Below are 15,932 nucleotides of genomic sequence, written 5' to 3' on the forward strand. Positions count from 1 at the left end.
CTAAATGTAGATTTAAAAAACATTACAAAGCTAGTTTAGAATCATGCTCCATAAAGGCAATACTTTTCACAAATTTGCTTTTCATTAGCTACAAGCTAAACCATAACTATCGTCCATGATGAAAGTACATTTTAATTTATGCATACTTTAAAAAAGTAACAGGCAAATGAATGTGGCTGACATCTGGGAAGTATTAATATAGCTTAATGCTAAGTTTGTTCTGAACATCCTGACAACTAAGACAAAAATGTATAGGATTTGTATTAATCTTATCCAATGAGACCGATTTTCCTATAAACAAGACAAATTTTATCCTTACATTAAATTCAAAAGGGAACTGATTGTGGAAGATCCTAAATCAATGTAAAATAAAACAAAGTTAAAACAATGGAGAATGCTTTTAAGTAGTTTTTAAAAAACTATTTAAAACCAGGGTTTAACATGATATAACATAATATTTTTAGAAATTCTATCAGGAAGTTTTATTCAAAGAGACAATTATAGTTTAAGTTAGCATGATGGAGAAAGAGAGAAAGAGAGAGAGAGAGAGAGAGAGAGAGAGAGAGAGAGAGAGAGAGAGAGAGAGAGAGACACGGAGACTGACCTAGAGACCTGTTCTTTCTTTTAACAGGTTCCCCAGGCAATGGGGACACCCGTTAAAAATCCTGACTAAAATTTCAGGACCAGCAATAAGGTCACTAGGGACTTGGTAGCTATCAGCATCCAATTCTTCTGCATACAATTAGGTACAGTCAGCATAAAGGTAAATTAGTTTGGCCAAAGAAAGTTGGGAATATGTGTATTGGTACAGCCATGCCTGGCCACACACCAAAGCTTATATAAAGACATTTTATATTTTGTTGAACATTGGATAATGGCGTTGATAATTTGTACTAGATAGAAAAAAGAGGGTTATATAGGAAAGGCAAGGATATTTAATTGCAAAGCCAAAATCTTTTTTTTAAAGGCTTTTTTTTTTTTTTTAGCTTGGGAAGGTTTGGCTTCCTAAAATTGAAGATCATGTTATTTCATGTTGTCTCATTAAGGACAGTCTGGTGAGTGGATATTCTGCAGTGTTCAGTGGCCCCTTCATTTATGCAGGCCTAGATACTTGCTTTTCTGAACTTAGTGAGTTGCTATGTGAGTATATACAATATTTGGGGATTTAATGAAAAATTATGGTTATATCATCCAGAGAGGGAGTTTTAGAGCCACAACATTGTGTATGACTGCTGGAGGCTGATCATGTTGTATAGATAATGTGTTCATTGGTAACTGGAAGGTGCATAGCTAAAAAGCTGACATCCCTCTGAATATCTTCATCTTTATGTTATTCTGGTGACAAGAAGGTTATGATTACATGAAGAAGGGAGGTAACAATACTAACATGTTGACCAATAAGTACATTTCAGTATTTCCCCTTGATGTCTGCTTGGTACCTGAGAATTTGAAAGCAAGAACTTTATTTCTTAAATATGCAAAGCTCTGTGAAACCTGATGTCATACACAAGCCTTTTCTTTTTTTATATTTTTGAGACAGTGTCTCCCTGTTGCTCAGGCTAGAGTGCAGCAGCATCATCATGGCTCACCGCGTCCTCAACTTCCCCAGGTTCAGGAAATCCTTCCATCTCAGCCTCCTGAGTAACTGGGACTACAGGCAGGTGCCACCACAGGCTGATGAATTTTTGAATTTACTTTGTCATTTAAAAGCAATTATTTATTTTTTAATATTTGTATTTTTTGTAGAGACAGGGTTGCACCATGTTGCCCAGGCTGGTCTTGAACTCTTGGGTTCAAGTGATCCACTCGCTTTGGCCTCCTAAAGTTTTGGTATTACAGGCATGAGCCACTGCCTCCAGCCTGATTAGCCTTTTCTTAAGATGCAGACCATTAGTAACAGACATACCAAAAAACAAAAACAAAATTCAATATATTTATTTAACATTTATACTCTGCTATATCTAAAAAACGACAGTATTATTTAAAAATCAACATGAGAAAGCATTTAAGGACAGAACATGGACAATTTTTTCAGAGAAGAATGAATCAATGTATTTGGTGCTTAGTTAACAATATTAAGTCAGGCCAGGTATGGTGGATCATGCCTGCAATACTAGCACTTTGGGAGGCCGAGGTAGATGGATTGCTTGAGCTCAGGAGTTTGAGACCAGCCTGGACAACATGGCAAAACCTCGTCTGTATTAGTCTGTTCTCATGCTCTTAATGAAGACATACCTGAGACTGGGTAATTTATAAAGGGAAGAGGTTTAATGGATTCACACTTTCATGAGGCTGGGGAGGCCTCATAATCATGGCCAAAAGCAAAGAAGAAGCAAAGGCACATCTTACATGGCAGCAGGGATGTGTACAGGGGAACTCCTCTTCATACAACCATCAGCTCTCGTGAGACTTATTCACTATCATGAGAGCAACGCAGGAAAGACCTGCCCCCATGATTCAATTAACTCCTACTGGGTCCCTCCCATGACACATGGGGATTATGGGGGCTACAATTCAAGATGAAATTTGGGTAGGAACACATCCGAACTGTATTGTTCCACCCATGGCTCCTCCCAAATCTCAGGTCCTCACATTTCAAAACCAATCATGCTTTCACAACAGTCCCCCCAAAGTCTTAACTCATTTTAGCATTCACTCAAAAGTCCACAGTCCAAAGTCTCATCTGAGACAACCCAAGTCCCTTGCACCTATGAACCTGTAAAATCAAAAGCAACTTAGTTACTTCCTAGATACAATGGGGATACAGGCATTGGTAAAAATATACATGTTCCAAATGAGAAACTAGACCCATGAAACTCTGAAATCCAACAGTGCAGTCATTAAACCTTAAAAGTTCAAAAATGATCTTTTTTAACTCTATGTCTCATATCCAGGGCGCACTGATGCAAGAGGCGGGTTCCCATGGCCTTGGATAGCTCTACCCCTGTGGCTTTACAGGGTACAGCTCCCCTCCTGGCTGCTTTCATGGGCTGGCATTGAGTGTCTGTGGCTTTTCCAGGCACATGATGCAAGCTGTTAGTGGATCTACCATTCTGGGGTCTGGAGGATGGTGGTCCTCTTTTTTTCTTTGAGACGGAGTTTTGCTCTTGTTACCCAGGCTGGAGTGCAATGGCGCAATCTCGGCTCACCGCAACCTCCACCTCCTGGGTTCAGGCAGTTCTCCTGCCTTAGCCTCCTGAGTAGCTGGGATTATAGACACGCACCACCATGCCCAGCTAATTTTTTGTATTTCTAGTAGAAACGGGGTTTCACCATGTTGACCCGGATGGTTTTGATCTCTTGACCTCGTGATCCACCCACCTTGGCCTCCCAAAGTGCTGGGATTACAGGCTTGAGCCACTGCGCCTGGCCGGTCCTCTTCTTATAGCTTCACTAGTTGGTGCCCCAGTAAGGACTCTGTGTGGAGGCTCCAACCCCACATTTCCCTTCCACAGTGCCCTAGCAGAGGTTCTTCATGAGGGCTCTGTCCATGTAGCAAATTTCTGCCTGGACACCCAGGTGTTTTAATACAACCTCTGAAATCTAGGTTGAGGTTCCCAAACCTCAATACTCGACTTCTGTGTACCCACAGGACCAACACCAAAGAAGCCACTGAGGCTTGGGGTTTTCACCCTCTGAAGCAATGGCCTGAGCTAAACGTTGGCCCCTTTTGGCCATGGCTGGAGCTGAAACACAGAGGCTGCAGAGAGCAAGGGGGCTCTGGGCCCAGCCCAGAAAATCATTTTTCTCTCCTAGGCCTCCAGGCCTGTGATGGGAGGGGCTGTCATGAAGGTGTCTGACATGCCCTCATTGGAGGAGACATTTTCCTCATTGCCTTGGTGATTAGCATTTGGCTCCCGGTTATTTATGCAAACTTCTGCAGTGGGCTTGAATTTCTCCCCAGAAAACGGGTTTTTATTTTCTACTGCATCATCAGGCTGCAAAAATTTTCTAAACTTTTATGCACTGTCACCTCTTGAATGCTTTGCCATTTAGGGATTTCTTCCATCAGATATCTCAAGTCATCTCTCTTAAATTCAAAGTTCCACAGATCTCTAGGGCAGAGGTGAAATGCCACCAGTCTGTTTGCATAGCAAGAGTGACCTTTACTCTAGTTCCTAACAAGTTCCTCATCTCCACCTGAGCTTAAGCCTGGATTTTTACTGTCCATATCACTATCAGCATTTTGGTCAAAGCCATTCTACAAGTCTCTAGGAAGTTCCAAACTTTCCCACATGTTCATGTCTTATTCTGAGCCCTCCAAACTGCTCCAACCTCTGCCTTTTACCTAGTTCCAAAGTCACTTCCACATTTTCAGGTATCTTTAAAGCAGTGTCCCACTCTCCTGGTACCAATTTACTGTATTAGTCTGTTCTCATACTGCTACTAAAGACATACCCAAGACTGGGTAATTTATAACAGAAAGAGGTTTAATGGACTCACAGTTCCACATGGCTGAGGAAGCCTCACAATCATGGAAGAAGGCAAAGGAGAAGCAATGGCACATCTTACGCAGTGGCAGGCAAGAGAGCATGTGCAGGGAAACTCCCCTTTATAAAACCATCAGATCTCATGAGACTTATGCACTATCATGAGAACTGCATGGGAGAGACCACCCCCATGATTCAATTACCTGCCACTGGGTACCTCCCACAACAGGTGGGGATTATGGGAGCTAGAATTCAAGATAAGATATGGGTGGGAACATAGCCAAACTATATCACCATCTTTACAAAAAAAAAAAAAAAAAAAAAATTAGCCAGGTGTGGTGGCATGTGCCTGTAGTCCCAGCTACTTAGGGGCTAAGTTGGGAGGATGGCTTGAGCCCAGGAGGTCGAGACTACAGTGAGCCATGTTCATGCTACTGCATTCCAGCCTGGGTGACAGTGAGACCCCGTCTCAAAAAAATAAGAATACTAAATCAGTAGGCAATAGGTTCTAGATTTCACACTGGCAAAATGAAGCAAAAAGGGTATTATAATGTGATATGTAATTGCTTTCTGACAAAAGAAAGCACAAAATTCATCTACAGAGACAATATGGAACTAAATTTCCAAAAGTAAGTTTTTGTGAATCCTTGAAAACAAAACTTGGCAAATTAGAAACATTATTTTCATCCTTGGGTTTTTATAGAAATATTGTTGAGCGGAAAGGTTTATAAATGTGCATACATACTCTTTCAAACAGATTTACACAGGTGTGGAACTTATTCAACTCATCATCAGAAAATATACACCAGCATAAAGACTTATCACTTTATCAAAACTAAGACTGTGATTGCTTACTTACCTCCAAACTCCTTTCTCCTACATCTGGCCTTTTATTAATTTAATAAAAAAATTATATTATCTTTACTCATCCCCTCTTAAAAATTCCTGGCCTGTAAAGAGGACTTGATTAGGTTTAGAATTTAGGAAATGGGAATTTCTCCTAATGAGTAGTGATGATTTCTGTAACTCTTCAAAATGGTTAAGTCTTAGCATCTACAGAATCACTTACCCTGGTCATTATATCGAGACAGATCAGCCTGGCTGATGTAGAGATCATGATCAGTATCTAGTTCCCAGAATTTACAATAAATAACATAGAAATGTTCATAGGAGAAGTAATCTGTAATCTGGTTTATATCTTCCTCTTCTTCTAAAAGTGCTAGGGTCTGAAATGATATGAAAACAAGAATTTAAAAATTATGAAAAAGCAGCTTTGGCCACTGTACAGAGTCTAGTGAATTTCTGTTTTAGACTGAATTTAAAATTTTGTTTCTGGTACCAAATCAGAAACCTTTTAATAGGCAACCTCATCCTATCTTTAAGCAACTGATCAATCTATAAGCATTTACTGAGCTCTGTAATATGCTCAGTGAAGGACTGGATGCTGTGGAGGATATAAAAGCAGGGGAAGGAAAGTACCATTACCTTGGGGACTATGTTGGTCAGAGGTCAGAGACTAGCATGCACAGAACAATTAGATCACAGTCTTAATTACTTGGCCAGAAACAAACAGCTTTTAACTTTCAAAGTTATGTGAGCAATATTAAGAGGAATAGGCAACTACATAGAGGATTTGGTTTTGTAATAATATCAAGTTTATATCACAAAGGTTACTCATATATACAACAGATGATACATGGGGTCTGGCATAGGCATGGCAGGTAGAGATGCAGGGCTGAGCTGGAAGTAAACCTGGGTGTTCCCTGACTCACTGTATTGCCCTAGGGCAAACACCAGAATCAATGATATTGAACCCACAATTCTCTAGTCAGCCAAATTATTATATAAGTATGCAGATAAAGACATTTTCAGAAGTGAAAGACTTAGAAGAATAAACCACAGAAAACATAAGAAATGTTAAATAACCAAAATGAAATGGCAGAAATAAAATCAGATATATGAATAGTCACAATAAAGATAAGTGAATTACATCTCCCTATTAAAATGTTTTTTGAGTATCAAAACCATGCCCCCAAAACAGACCTACCTATATGCATCTATAAGGGATACATCTAAAAAAGTATAATGAAGGTTAAAAAAAAAGATGGACAAACATACATGGTTAAATTTAACAAAAAAGAAACATGTATCAATAATAATATAGAATGCAAGGCAAAAAACATAAGGAACAAGGAGGACTATTTCATAACGTAAATGTTAGTATTCTGACAAAAAATTATTTTTTAAAATATAAACACTGGTAAACCAAAGTACTCTGGCAAATTAAAAACGACATAAATTATTATTATTAAGTTATGGTAAATCTGCTCAATAGAAGATTATGCAGCCAGTAACAATTAAAAGTTTACACTGAAAATCATGACATGGTACATACAAAATATAGAAGATTGTACCTGCTAAGAGCAATGTAAAGTCCTAAACATACACACATTCATATGAATGAGACTAGATGATACAGACAAAAATGATACTAGTTGTATAAGGGTGATAAAATATAGTTTTTCTTCTGTTTTCCAAACTTGCTTATAATATTTTGTTTTATAAAATGCCCTTTGATGTGTAAGAAGCAGAACACTTACAATAAAACACATATTTAGAAGCAAAGAGCTATCATTTTTACCCACTGGACTGGCATCAAATGAAGAAGACAGCAACTTTTGTTGCTGAGTAAAGTAGTGCAGGCTTTTTGGAGGGTAACTTGGCAGAATCTATCAAATTAAAAATGCACATACTATTTGATTCACTGGAGGATTTTCCCTCCAGTGGTCTATTCTATAGTCATTCTTACTCATACACACACAAGAGGAGGGAACAAGGATGTTTACTGGATCACTGTAATAGAGGAACTCTGAAAATGATTGGAACACCAACAGAGGAATGTGTAATTAATTACAATTTAGCCATGCAATTGATTATGCAGTAGTTAAAAGAATGAGATAGACTTATATAAATGGAAATAAACAGAACTGCGAGACACTGTTAAGTGAAAAAACAAAGTTAACGGAATAGTATGAACCCATATATTTTTAAAAACTCTCAAAATAGCAGCCATACAAAACAAAACTATATAGTATGTATATATATTTACAAGAGGATAAAACCACAGATGATAAGGGTCCCCCTCTGGGGAAAGGGAGTAAAATAGTAGAGTGAAGAATAAATAGCAACTTCTGTTTATTTATTAGTCTAGATGTGTTCATATTATTTGAATGTTTTATGAGTATTGTTTATGTACCAAGAGGAAGACTAAGGCGAAGGGCAGGGAAGGAAAGGGAGGAGAAAATAATTCCTGCTTTAGGAAGCAGAACACTTGAGTTCTTTTTCCAGTTCAGCAACTTACTTGGTGTGTAATCTTATACAAATCATTTATTTGGGCCTCAAATTTTATCAGTTGGTTAAAAAAAATGGATTAATTTTAAAAGCCAAAAAAGAAAAAATATGGATTAGGCCAGGTGCGGTGGTTCATACCTTAATTCCAGCACTTTGGGAGGCTGAGGTGGGTGGATAATGAGGTTAAGAGTTTGAGACCAGCTTGGCCAACATAGTGAAACCTCGGCTCTACTAAAAATACAAAAATTAGCCGGGCATGGTGGCACACGCCTGCAGTCCTAGCTACTTGGAGGTTGAGGCAGGAGAATCACTTGAACTCAGGAGGTGGAGGTTGTGGTAAGCTGAGATTGCACCACTGCACTCCAGTCTGAGCAACAGAGCGAGACTCTCTCTCAAAAACAAAAAGAATATGAATTATAAAAATGATTCAGAAACTACAATCTATAATGTGCTTCAGGAAAGTGGGAGACTATTATTATTACTCTTGAGGTACTATGGAATTACTGCCATTTTAACCCATCCCATATTACCTACTGAGAGCCCAGGCAGGCATCAGGTGTTCAATAAATATCAACACTGACTGTGATGATGATTGTTCATTTTAGAATTAAAAAAAGTTTGTATATCCATCATGGACTGCTAATTTTGCCAAGTCTTCATTATTTTGTCTGTCTCAGATGAAGATAGGAAAAAATAAAGAGTATATAAGGTTGTACTATTAGCCTAAATTTCATTTAGTATGATTCATAAAAATAAAACATTATCTCCCAAGTGTGAACAATTTCATTTTTTTTATGCTTATAGAAACTTAATCAGGCATGAAGATTACTTCAGTAAAAGGCTCCCACTAGTGGTCAATACTTTCTCTCTCATTTGGTAAAATGAATAAAATAATTGAATAAAATGTATTTTTTCTTAAAAGGAATTTTTAGTACTTTTCTCTAGCAGGTGCTGGATACAGAATCATTGCTGAAAAGATCAATTTCAAAATCTTCTAATGCCTTTCCAAGACCCTTCTCAACCTAGCCCCAGCCCACCCCTCCAGGCTCATCTATTGTGAAGCCTGTTGTATATGTTTTTATCCATGTCTATGGAATTTATCAAGTCAGGTGTGGTGTCTCTGTATTTCTCTCTTTTGCTCCAGAGTACATGCCTTCAGGCAGAGATCCCTTATTATTCTCTTTGTTTTTACCCCTTCGCCCAAAATGTTCCAGTGTCCCAGGAGAGGTATTTGATAACTGTTTAATGACTGAAAGTACTGACAGTGCTTTGAATAGAGTAAGCACTCAAATATTTGTTTAATAAAGAAAATTTCTTAAATTGCTCATTCCACATGAATTCTAATGAAAGGCGTACTTGCAAAAAGTTGCTTTTTCTTATCTCCATCGAAGTAATTTTTCCACTCCAAGATCTGTTGACTGTGTAGAATATTCTCTGAATAACCTGGTTCCAAAAGGAAAATAAAACCAAATAAAAACATTAAAGATCTCCACTACTTTCTCAAAGGCCATCTTATGAACATACTTGGGACCAATTTAACTTTTAGCTTTTTGATTATGTTAAGTGTAATTCCTAGTAAAAATCAGCACTGTATTTTTAAATCTACATCTATATATTCTAAATCTGCCTCTACACTTCTGAGAATAAAAAAGATCCTTTGCTCACGAGTCTTCACTTCCCAGCTGCCTTCACATCACTTCTTTTGTTTACCTCTAATTTATACAGTAATGCCTGATTCAAGTAGTGCTTATTGGGCTCAATGTTTTGGGAAGGCATATGAGGTGGGAAATATCTGCTGGGTTGGCTTAATGATCAACTGGTCAGAAGGATGGCTATCAAGGTGGTATGATTCAAGTTATTATCGTTATTATTGTCTTATTCACTTGAAACCAAGAGTCTTCAAGACTCTCTATGGAAATTCAAATAAATCTGGGATAAGTTATATCCTAACTTTTATTTGGACATGAACATATTTGTTATTACCTGGTGTTTTTTTTTTTGAGACGGAGTTTCGCTCTTGTTACCCAGGCTGGAGTGCAATGGCACGATCTCGGCTCACCACAACCTCCGCCTCTTGGGTTCAGGCAATTCTCCTGTCTCAGCCTCCTGAGTAGCTGGGATTACAGGCCCGCGCCACCATGCCCAGCCAATTTTTTGCATTTCTAGTAGAGATGGGGTTTCACCATGTTGACCAGGATGGTCTCGATCTCTTGACCTTGGGATCCACCCACCTAGGCATCCCAAAGTGCTGGGATTACAGGTGTGAGCCATCGCGCCCGGCCTACCTGGTGTTTTAATGAGTTCAGCAGAATTGCAACTCTGGAGAAAATCTTGGATAGAATGGGAGAAGAGATAAGAAGCAAATGTGTCTAGGTTGAGGATGTGTGTGCTGTGCTATAGGAGAGGATCAGAGAAGGAAGATGGAAGCTGCAGTCCTGGAGGTAGGAGGTCACAGTGCATTCTTAACAATTTTACCTAGTCATTCCTACCTACTTCATTTCCCTTTCACCAATCACTTTTCTTCTCCTAAAGGAAGCAGTGGTAAGAAGAGTAATTTAAGCAGCTTTATTTTTTGGGGTGGGGGTCGGGGGTGCATTTTGCTTTTATTTTGGTAGTGTAATAATATAGAAATCCTTTATCTTTGGTGGTTTTATCATGGAAGAGATTAGATCTCTTTTCAAGCTATTTTGAAAAAGAAGAACAAAGGTAAGATATTTGGACATCTTTCCCAAGAATAGGCCTAATGTGGGACTAAACCACCTTTCTTTTCTGGATTCTTCAGCAGAAAGAGTGATTCTTCAACTGAACAGGGAAAGTCTAGTATCAGGATGAAGGTCTAGATCTCAGATGTCCAGCATTCACCACCCCACCCCTACTATTGGGGCTAACCCCTCTGACCCTCCAAAATTGGGCTCAAGTGCCACACTCCATGGGAGGCCCCAGAACAGGGACTGACTAGAGTTCTGCCTTCTTTCCTCCCACTACCACCTGAGCCTCCTTTAGCTGTCCCTGTGGTTACATTCTAAACACTGGTGCACCTGACCATCATCACCTCCAAACACTAAGAGACCAGGTCTTTCTTGACTTGTATTCCAGTATCTTATATGGTGCTTTCTGTATATCAGGTTGTCCATAACTGCTTGATAAAATAATGAGGTTTGAAAGTTGTGGAACAAAGATTTTTGTATTATCTTTGTGTTAAGAGAATACAGTTGGCTTCATAACTATTTGAACAACTCTACTCAGAATTTTGCATAGCAGATGGATGCCAACCCAAGAAAGATCTCTAATTAGTATTTCATATAATCAGTATTTGATCTCTATTATTTATAGATAGAATCACATAAAATGCTCAAAAAACACAAAACAGGGAAGTGTAACTATATTCACAATGATTGTGAAAGATGCTACTAATATAGTAATGTTTACTCTTGAGAAAAAAATAAGACTACAGTTTAGAGGTGATCAAGATCTGAGTGGCTATTGGGTGCAAGAAGCAGCTGACTTGTTCTGTGTTGCACCAAAGGGAAGAATTAGAACTGCCAGATAGAAATGTATTTATACTGAAATGCTTCAATATAAGGAAGACTTTCCTAAAATTAGCCCTATGAAGCTATGAGTTTGTATGAAGTTTCTTTTCACCACAGGTATTTACGAAGAAGCTGACAGGATTCCTGACTCAGGTGGGAGCTGGGACTAGGCAGTGTCTAATTTCTCTACTGGCCCCAACCACTGAGACTCTGAGGACACTGAGGACAGAGAACATGTCTTACTCAATATCGCATTCTTAGCACTAGCTTGGAGGAAGTTTATATAAAAGTGATGGAGGATTTTTAGCACAGAAATTTTATGTATGAAAGTAAACATTAAGAATTTCACTTCGGTGGCTCAAGCCTGTAATCCCAGCACTTTGGGAAGCCGAGGCGGGTAGATTACGAGGTCAAAAGATCGAGACCATCCTGTTCAACATGGTGAAACCCCGTCTCTACTAAAGATACAAAAAATTAGCTGGGCATAGTGGCGCGTGCCTGTAATCCCAGATATTCAGGAGGCTGAGGCAGGAGAATTGCCTGAACCCAGGAGGCGGAGGTTGCAGTGAGCCGAGATCGTGCCACTGCACTCCAGCCTGGGTAAGAAAAGCGAAACTGTCTCAAAAAAAAAAAGAATTTCACTTATCATAATTCCATGTCCCCTCTCTCTCAAGTTAAAGTCGATTTTAATACATATTATTAATTACCCCACATTTTCTGTTGAAGACTTTTTTTTTTTTTTTTTTTTTAGATGGAATCTCACTCTGTCACCCAGGCTAGAGTGCAGTGGTGATCTCGGCTCACTGCAACCTCCAGCTCCCAGGTTCAAGCAATTCTCTGCCTCAGCCTCCTGAGTAGCTGGGACTATAGGTGTGTGCCACCATGCCCAGCTAATTTTTGTATTTTTAATAGAGACAGGGTTTTACCATATTGGCCAGGCTGGTTTCAGACTCCTGATCTCATGATCCACAGCCTCAGCCTCCCCAAGTGCTGGGATTACAAGTGTGAGCCACCATGCCTGGGTGATTTTTTGTCTTATTTCTTGATTTTGAATGTAAATTTATCTCACAGTATGAGTTTTCTACCTAAGATTTGTATTTATATACTCAAATACTTTATGTAATTTATGAAATTACTGTGTTAAAAATTATAAAACTTTATAATTTGTATTCTTTCTTATTTTATCTCCTTTTTAACAGAATTTAAAAAATCTGTAGTTTGTTAAGCATTTCCTATTTTTAGCCTGTGCTAACCTACTTTTCTAATACTATAAAACAATGTATTTGTATTCCATTTTTCCATAGCCTAAATTTCCTTATTCTGTGTAGCATATTCTCCGAATAACCTGGTTCCAAAAGGAAAACCACACTTCTTCAGCACATTTGTTGGTTTCCACATCACTGATTCAGCACTTTAGATGGTTGAGGTAGGAGCACCATCTAGTGGTAGAGCATGTAGCTGCTGACTACATTAAGTACTATTGCTTTTCTAACTGCTCACTTTTAGGTAAATAAAATTCATCACCATTTAAAATATCAAATAAAATTAAAAAATAAATCATAATTAAAACAACTATTTACTACTAGTGAAAGAAATGAAATTTGGCCATCTTTCACCAAGGAGTCTTTAGTCAATTTGATATACAAGTTGAATCATAAGTTAGTTTCCTTTCTTCTTGGTATCTATTGAATTGGAAATCTCGAATTCACAAATATAGGTCACCAGGAATGGAAATGTTTGATGGCTCTGTCATATAGTTTTTTTGACAAATGAATTAAATACAGACATAGAAGTTACAAATAATTTTACTATGTATGTGTACATTAGAACAAACTCCAATGCTAGAAGCCTGTCTCTCACTTGGCAGGAGTGGTGAACAGATTTCGAATTCACTCTTTGGTTAACACAGCTAAGAGAAGTATTTCTTCATGGTCTTCTGTAGAGTTAGGACTTTAAAAAATATATCTAATAAAAAAATTTTTTTTCTCTGTTAAGAGGAAAAGTCTTCACGGGGGAAGAGTTAGTAAGCTCTTAGTGTGAGCTGTCTCCACCATAGCTTAGTCATCTAGGAAAATCAGTACCTTGTCCTCCACAAGGAAAATCCTGGCATTTCAGCCTACAGTGGTGGATTCAGGCCAATCAAGATACTGAATTATCTAAGACACACAGTGGAGCAAGCCACAGAAATATCTCTACTGCCAGCACCAGTGTCATAAAGACGTATTTTAAATCTCATTGCTTATTTTAAAAACTCAAGTGAGCACTTCTTTCCTCAAAAGTTGGCATATGTCAGTTTGGATAAGCAAAACCTTTTATTCAATGGCAACTTTTGCACAGCATGTAAAACTGCACTCAAGGGCGATGATTTGCTGGTATTTCTAATTTTCATTTTCATTCAATATCAGAGACTTATTTCTCCACTGCTAACTCTTTTTGGAAATAAGAATACAGACTGACTTTAGGTTCAATCTCTTTTTTGGGTACTGATGTCCTTCTTTGCTGTACACATAGCTGGTGGTCTATTTTTCCAGTCTAAAAACACTGACAAATTAACTAAACAAAGTCTTTTCCTGTAACATAGATTTTCAATGATACATAGAAAACAAAAGTTTTCTAACTTTCCTTCATCATATATGTACACATAAGCTAATAATCTGAATCATACTCTGTGTCAGTGGTTTCTTCCAAATGCAAACTGAAATAACTAAGGAACACTAACAATCCAAACATAATAATTGTTCTTCTATACTGTATGCCATGAAGATTATGTTAACATTCAATAGGGTCACATGATAAAATAATTTTGCTTTTTCTGAGACAGTTGTCATTAATTCTGAGGCTGGGCTTTATATGTGTCTTAGAAATAGTGTGATCTTATCTATTTTTGCCATGAACAGGGCAGAGAATGATGGCCTTTTTAGTTTGGTCACTTTTATGTCTAACAACAACATGAATTTCATATAAGAAGGCCTTATTTTATATTTGTTCTAGAAAAACTCACTGTACTCTGAAATAATGCAATGGTTTCAATGACTTCATGCCATTATTTGACCAAGTTTCATAACAGAAAAGGCACTGAGGAGAACAGATAACCAGTCTAATAAAATTCTATTTCCAGATATTGTTTTTATACTTTTTATTTGCCCTTTTTGTGAGTTTATCACAATGGCAGTTATTCACTTATCTCAGTACATGTTCACATGAAATGTTCCCAATTAGGTCTTGTTTACTATTTATGTTATGGTGCTGTTTTGAATTGCCATATTATTATTTTATCACAAGTATTTTACACTTAAGTGACTAGTTCTGAGTAATAGATTCACTTTTGTGCACTGGAGATAAAGCAGCATAATACTATTAACAAAGTATAAATTTAACAAATGTAAAGTTAAATGCAAATGTCATGAAAATATTACAGCAGAGATAATTAACTGTACCCTATTGACCAGTATAGTTCATTTTGTTCAACTATTATTAACATGACACTATTTATTAGAAAATGTGAATTACATGTGAACAAATGGTTTCATGGCTTTTCAGTCTAAAATAAAAAACTTACTGGGGACCACTTGCTGGATGACCAAATGCCACTGAATGTCCAAGTACTTCAAAAAATATTAAACTACATGTTCATTAAGATCATGAAAGAAAAAAAAAAAGGAAACAGCAAACTAGAAAGCATAGAGAAAAAATTTATTTCCATTTTACTTTTTTGTTCTTTAACGTCTCTAAGAATACACGCCAATGGTTTATACTAGTTTAATTCCAACTTGTTTGGACTAGTTTATTTCTAACATCTTTTCCAACTCTTAGGAGTGTAAATTATGGTGTTAATATGTCCTGCGTTTCCTGAACAGTCAATATTCAGAACTCAATGATTCCCTTTGGGATTGACGCTAGAGCTAGTGTAGAATTCTTTTATTTTTTTCTTTTTTGAGACAGAGTCTTGCTTTGCCTCCCAGGCTGGAGTGCAGTGGTGAGAATCTCGGCTCACGGTAACCTCTGCCTCCTGGGTTCAAGTGATTCCCATGCCTCAGTCTCCCAAGTAGCTGGGACTACAGATGCGCACCATCGTGTCTGGCTAATTTTTATATTTTTAGGAGAGATGGGGTTGTACCACGTTGGCCAAGCTGGTCTTGAATGTCTGGCCTCAAACAATCTGCCTGCCTCAGGCTTCCAAAGTGCTGGGATTACAGGCATGGGCCACTGCACCTGGCCTAGAATTCTTAAACATGGATAATTTCATGTATTCACTCAGTACATATTGACTGTGTGTTTTATTCCAGGGTACTATTCTAGGTACTGTTCTAGGTATTCTGCTATTCTAGGGTACTATTCCAGGTACTGAGGATATAATCAAAGTTCCTGCTCACATGGAGCTTATATTACAGAGATGGAGACGGACAATAAACAAAGAAAAAATTAAATATCACATGATTAGAGCTAAGAAGAAAAATAAAGCAGGAAAAGGAACAGAGTGTAGGGGAAGCGGGTAGAGAAAGAAAGATTACAAAAACAGAGAGTGATCACAGAAGGCCTCACTAAATAAGGGAACTGAGCAGATATCTGGATGAAGTGGGGGAGTGACAATGTGGAAATCTGTAGGAAGAGCATTCCAAGC

General features: G+C 37.9%; 1 protein-coding gene across 13 annotated transcripts in view; it reads right to left on the reverse strand.

Moving 5' to 3' along the window:
* The window catches only part of PPP2R3A (protein phosphatase 2 regulatory subunit B''alpha), a 190,041-nt gene that overhangs the window by 39,037 nt on the left and 135,072 nt on the right, over positions 1-15,932 (reverse strand). For all 13 annotated transcript variants that reach the window (XM_008983778.5, XM_017965839.4, XM_035278273.3 and 10 more), the window contains 2 exons: positions 9,138-9,224; positions 5,500-5,656 (listed from right to left, as the gene is read on the reverse strand). In XM_008983778.5, the coding sequence (XP_008982026.3) occupies positions 5,500-5,656; positions 9,138-9,224 (244 nt within the window). The remainder of the gene's footprint in view (positions 1-5,499; positions 5,657-9,137; positions 9,225-15,932) is intronic.

The sequence above is a fragment of the Callithrix jacchus genome, chromosome 17 (genome assembly GCF_049354715.1).
Source record: "Callithrix jacchus isolate 240 chromosome 17, calJac240_pri, whole genome shotgun sequence".
In the NCBI taxonomy this organism is placed as follows: domain Eukaryota; kingdom Metazoa; phylum Chordata; class Mammalia; order Primates; family Cebidae; genus Callithrix; species Callithrix jacchus.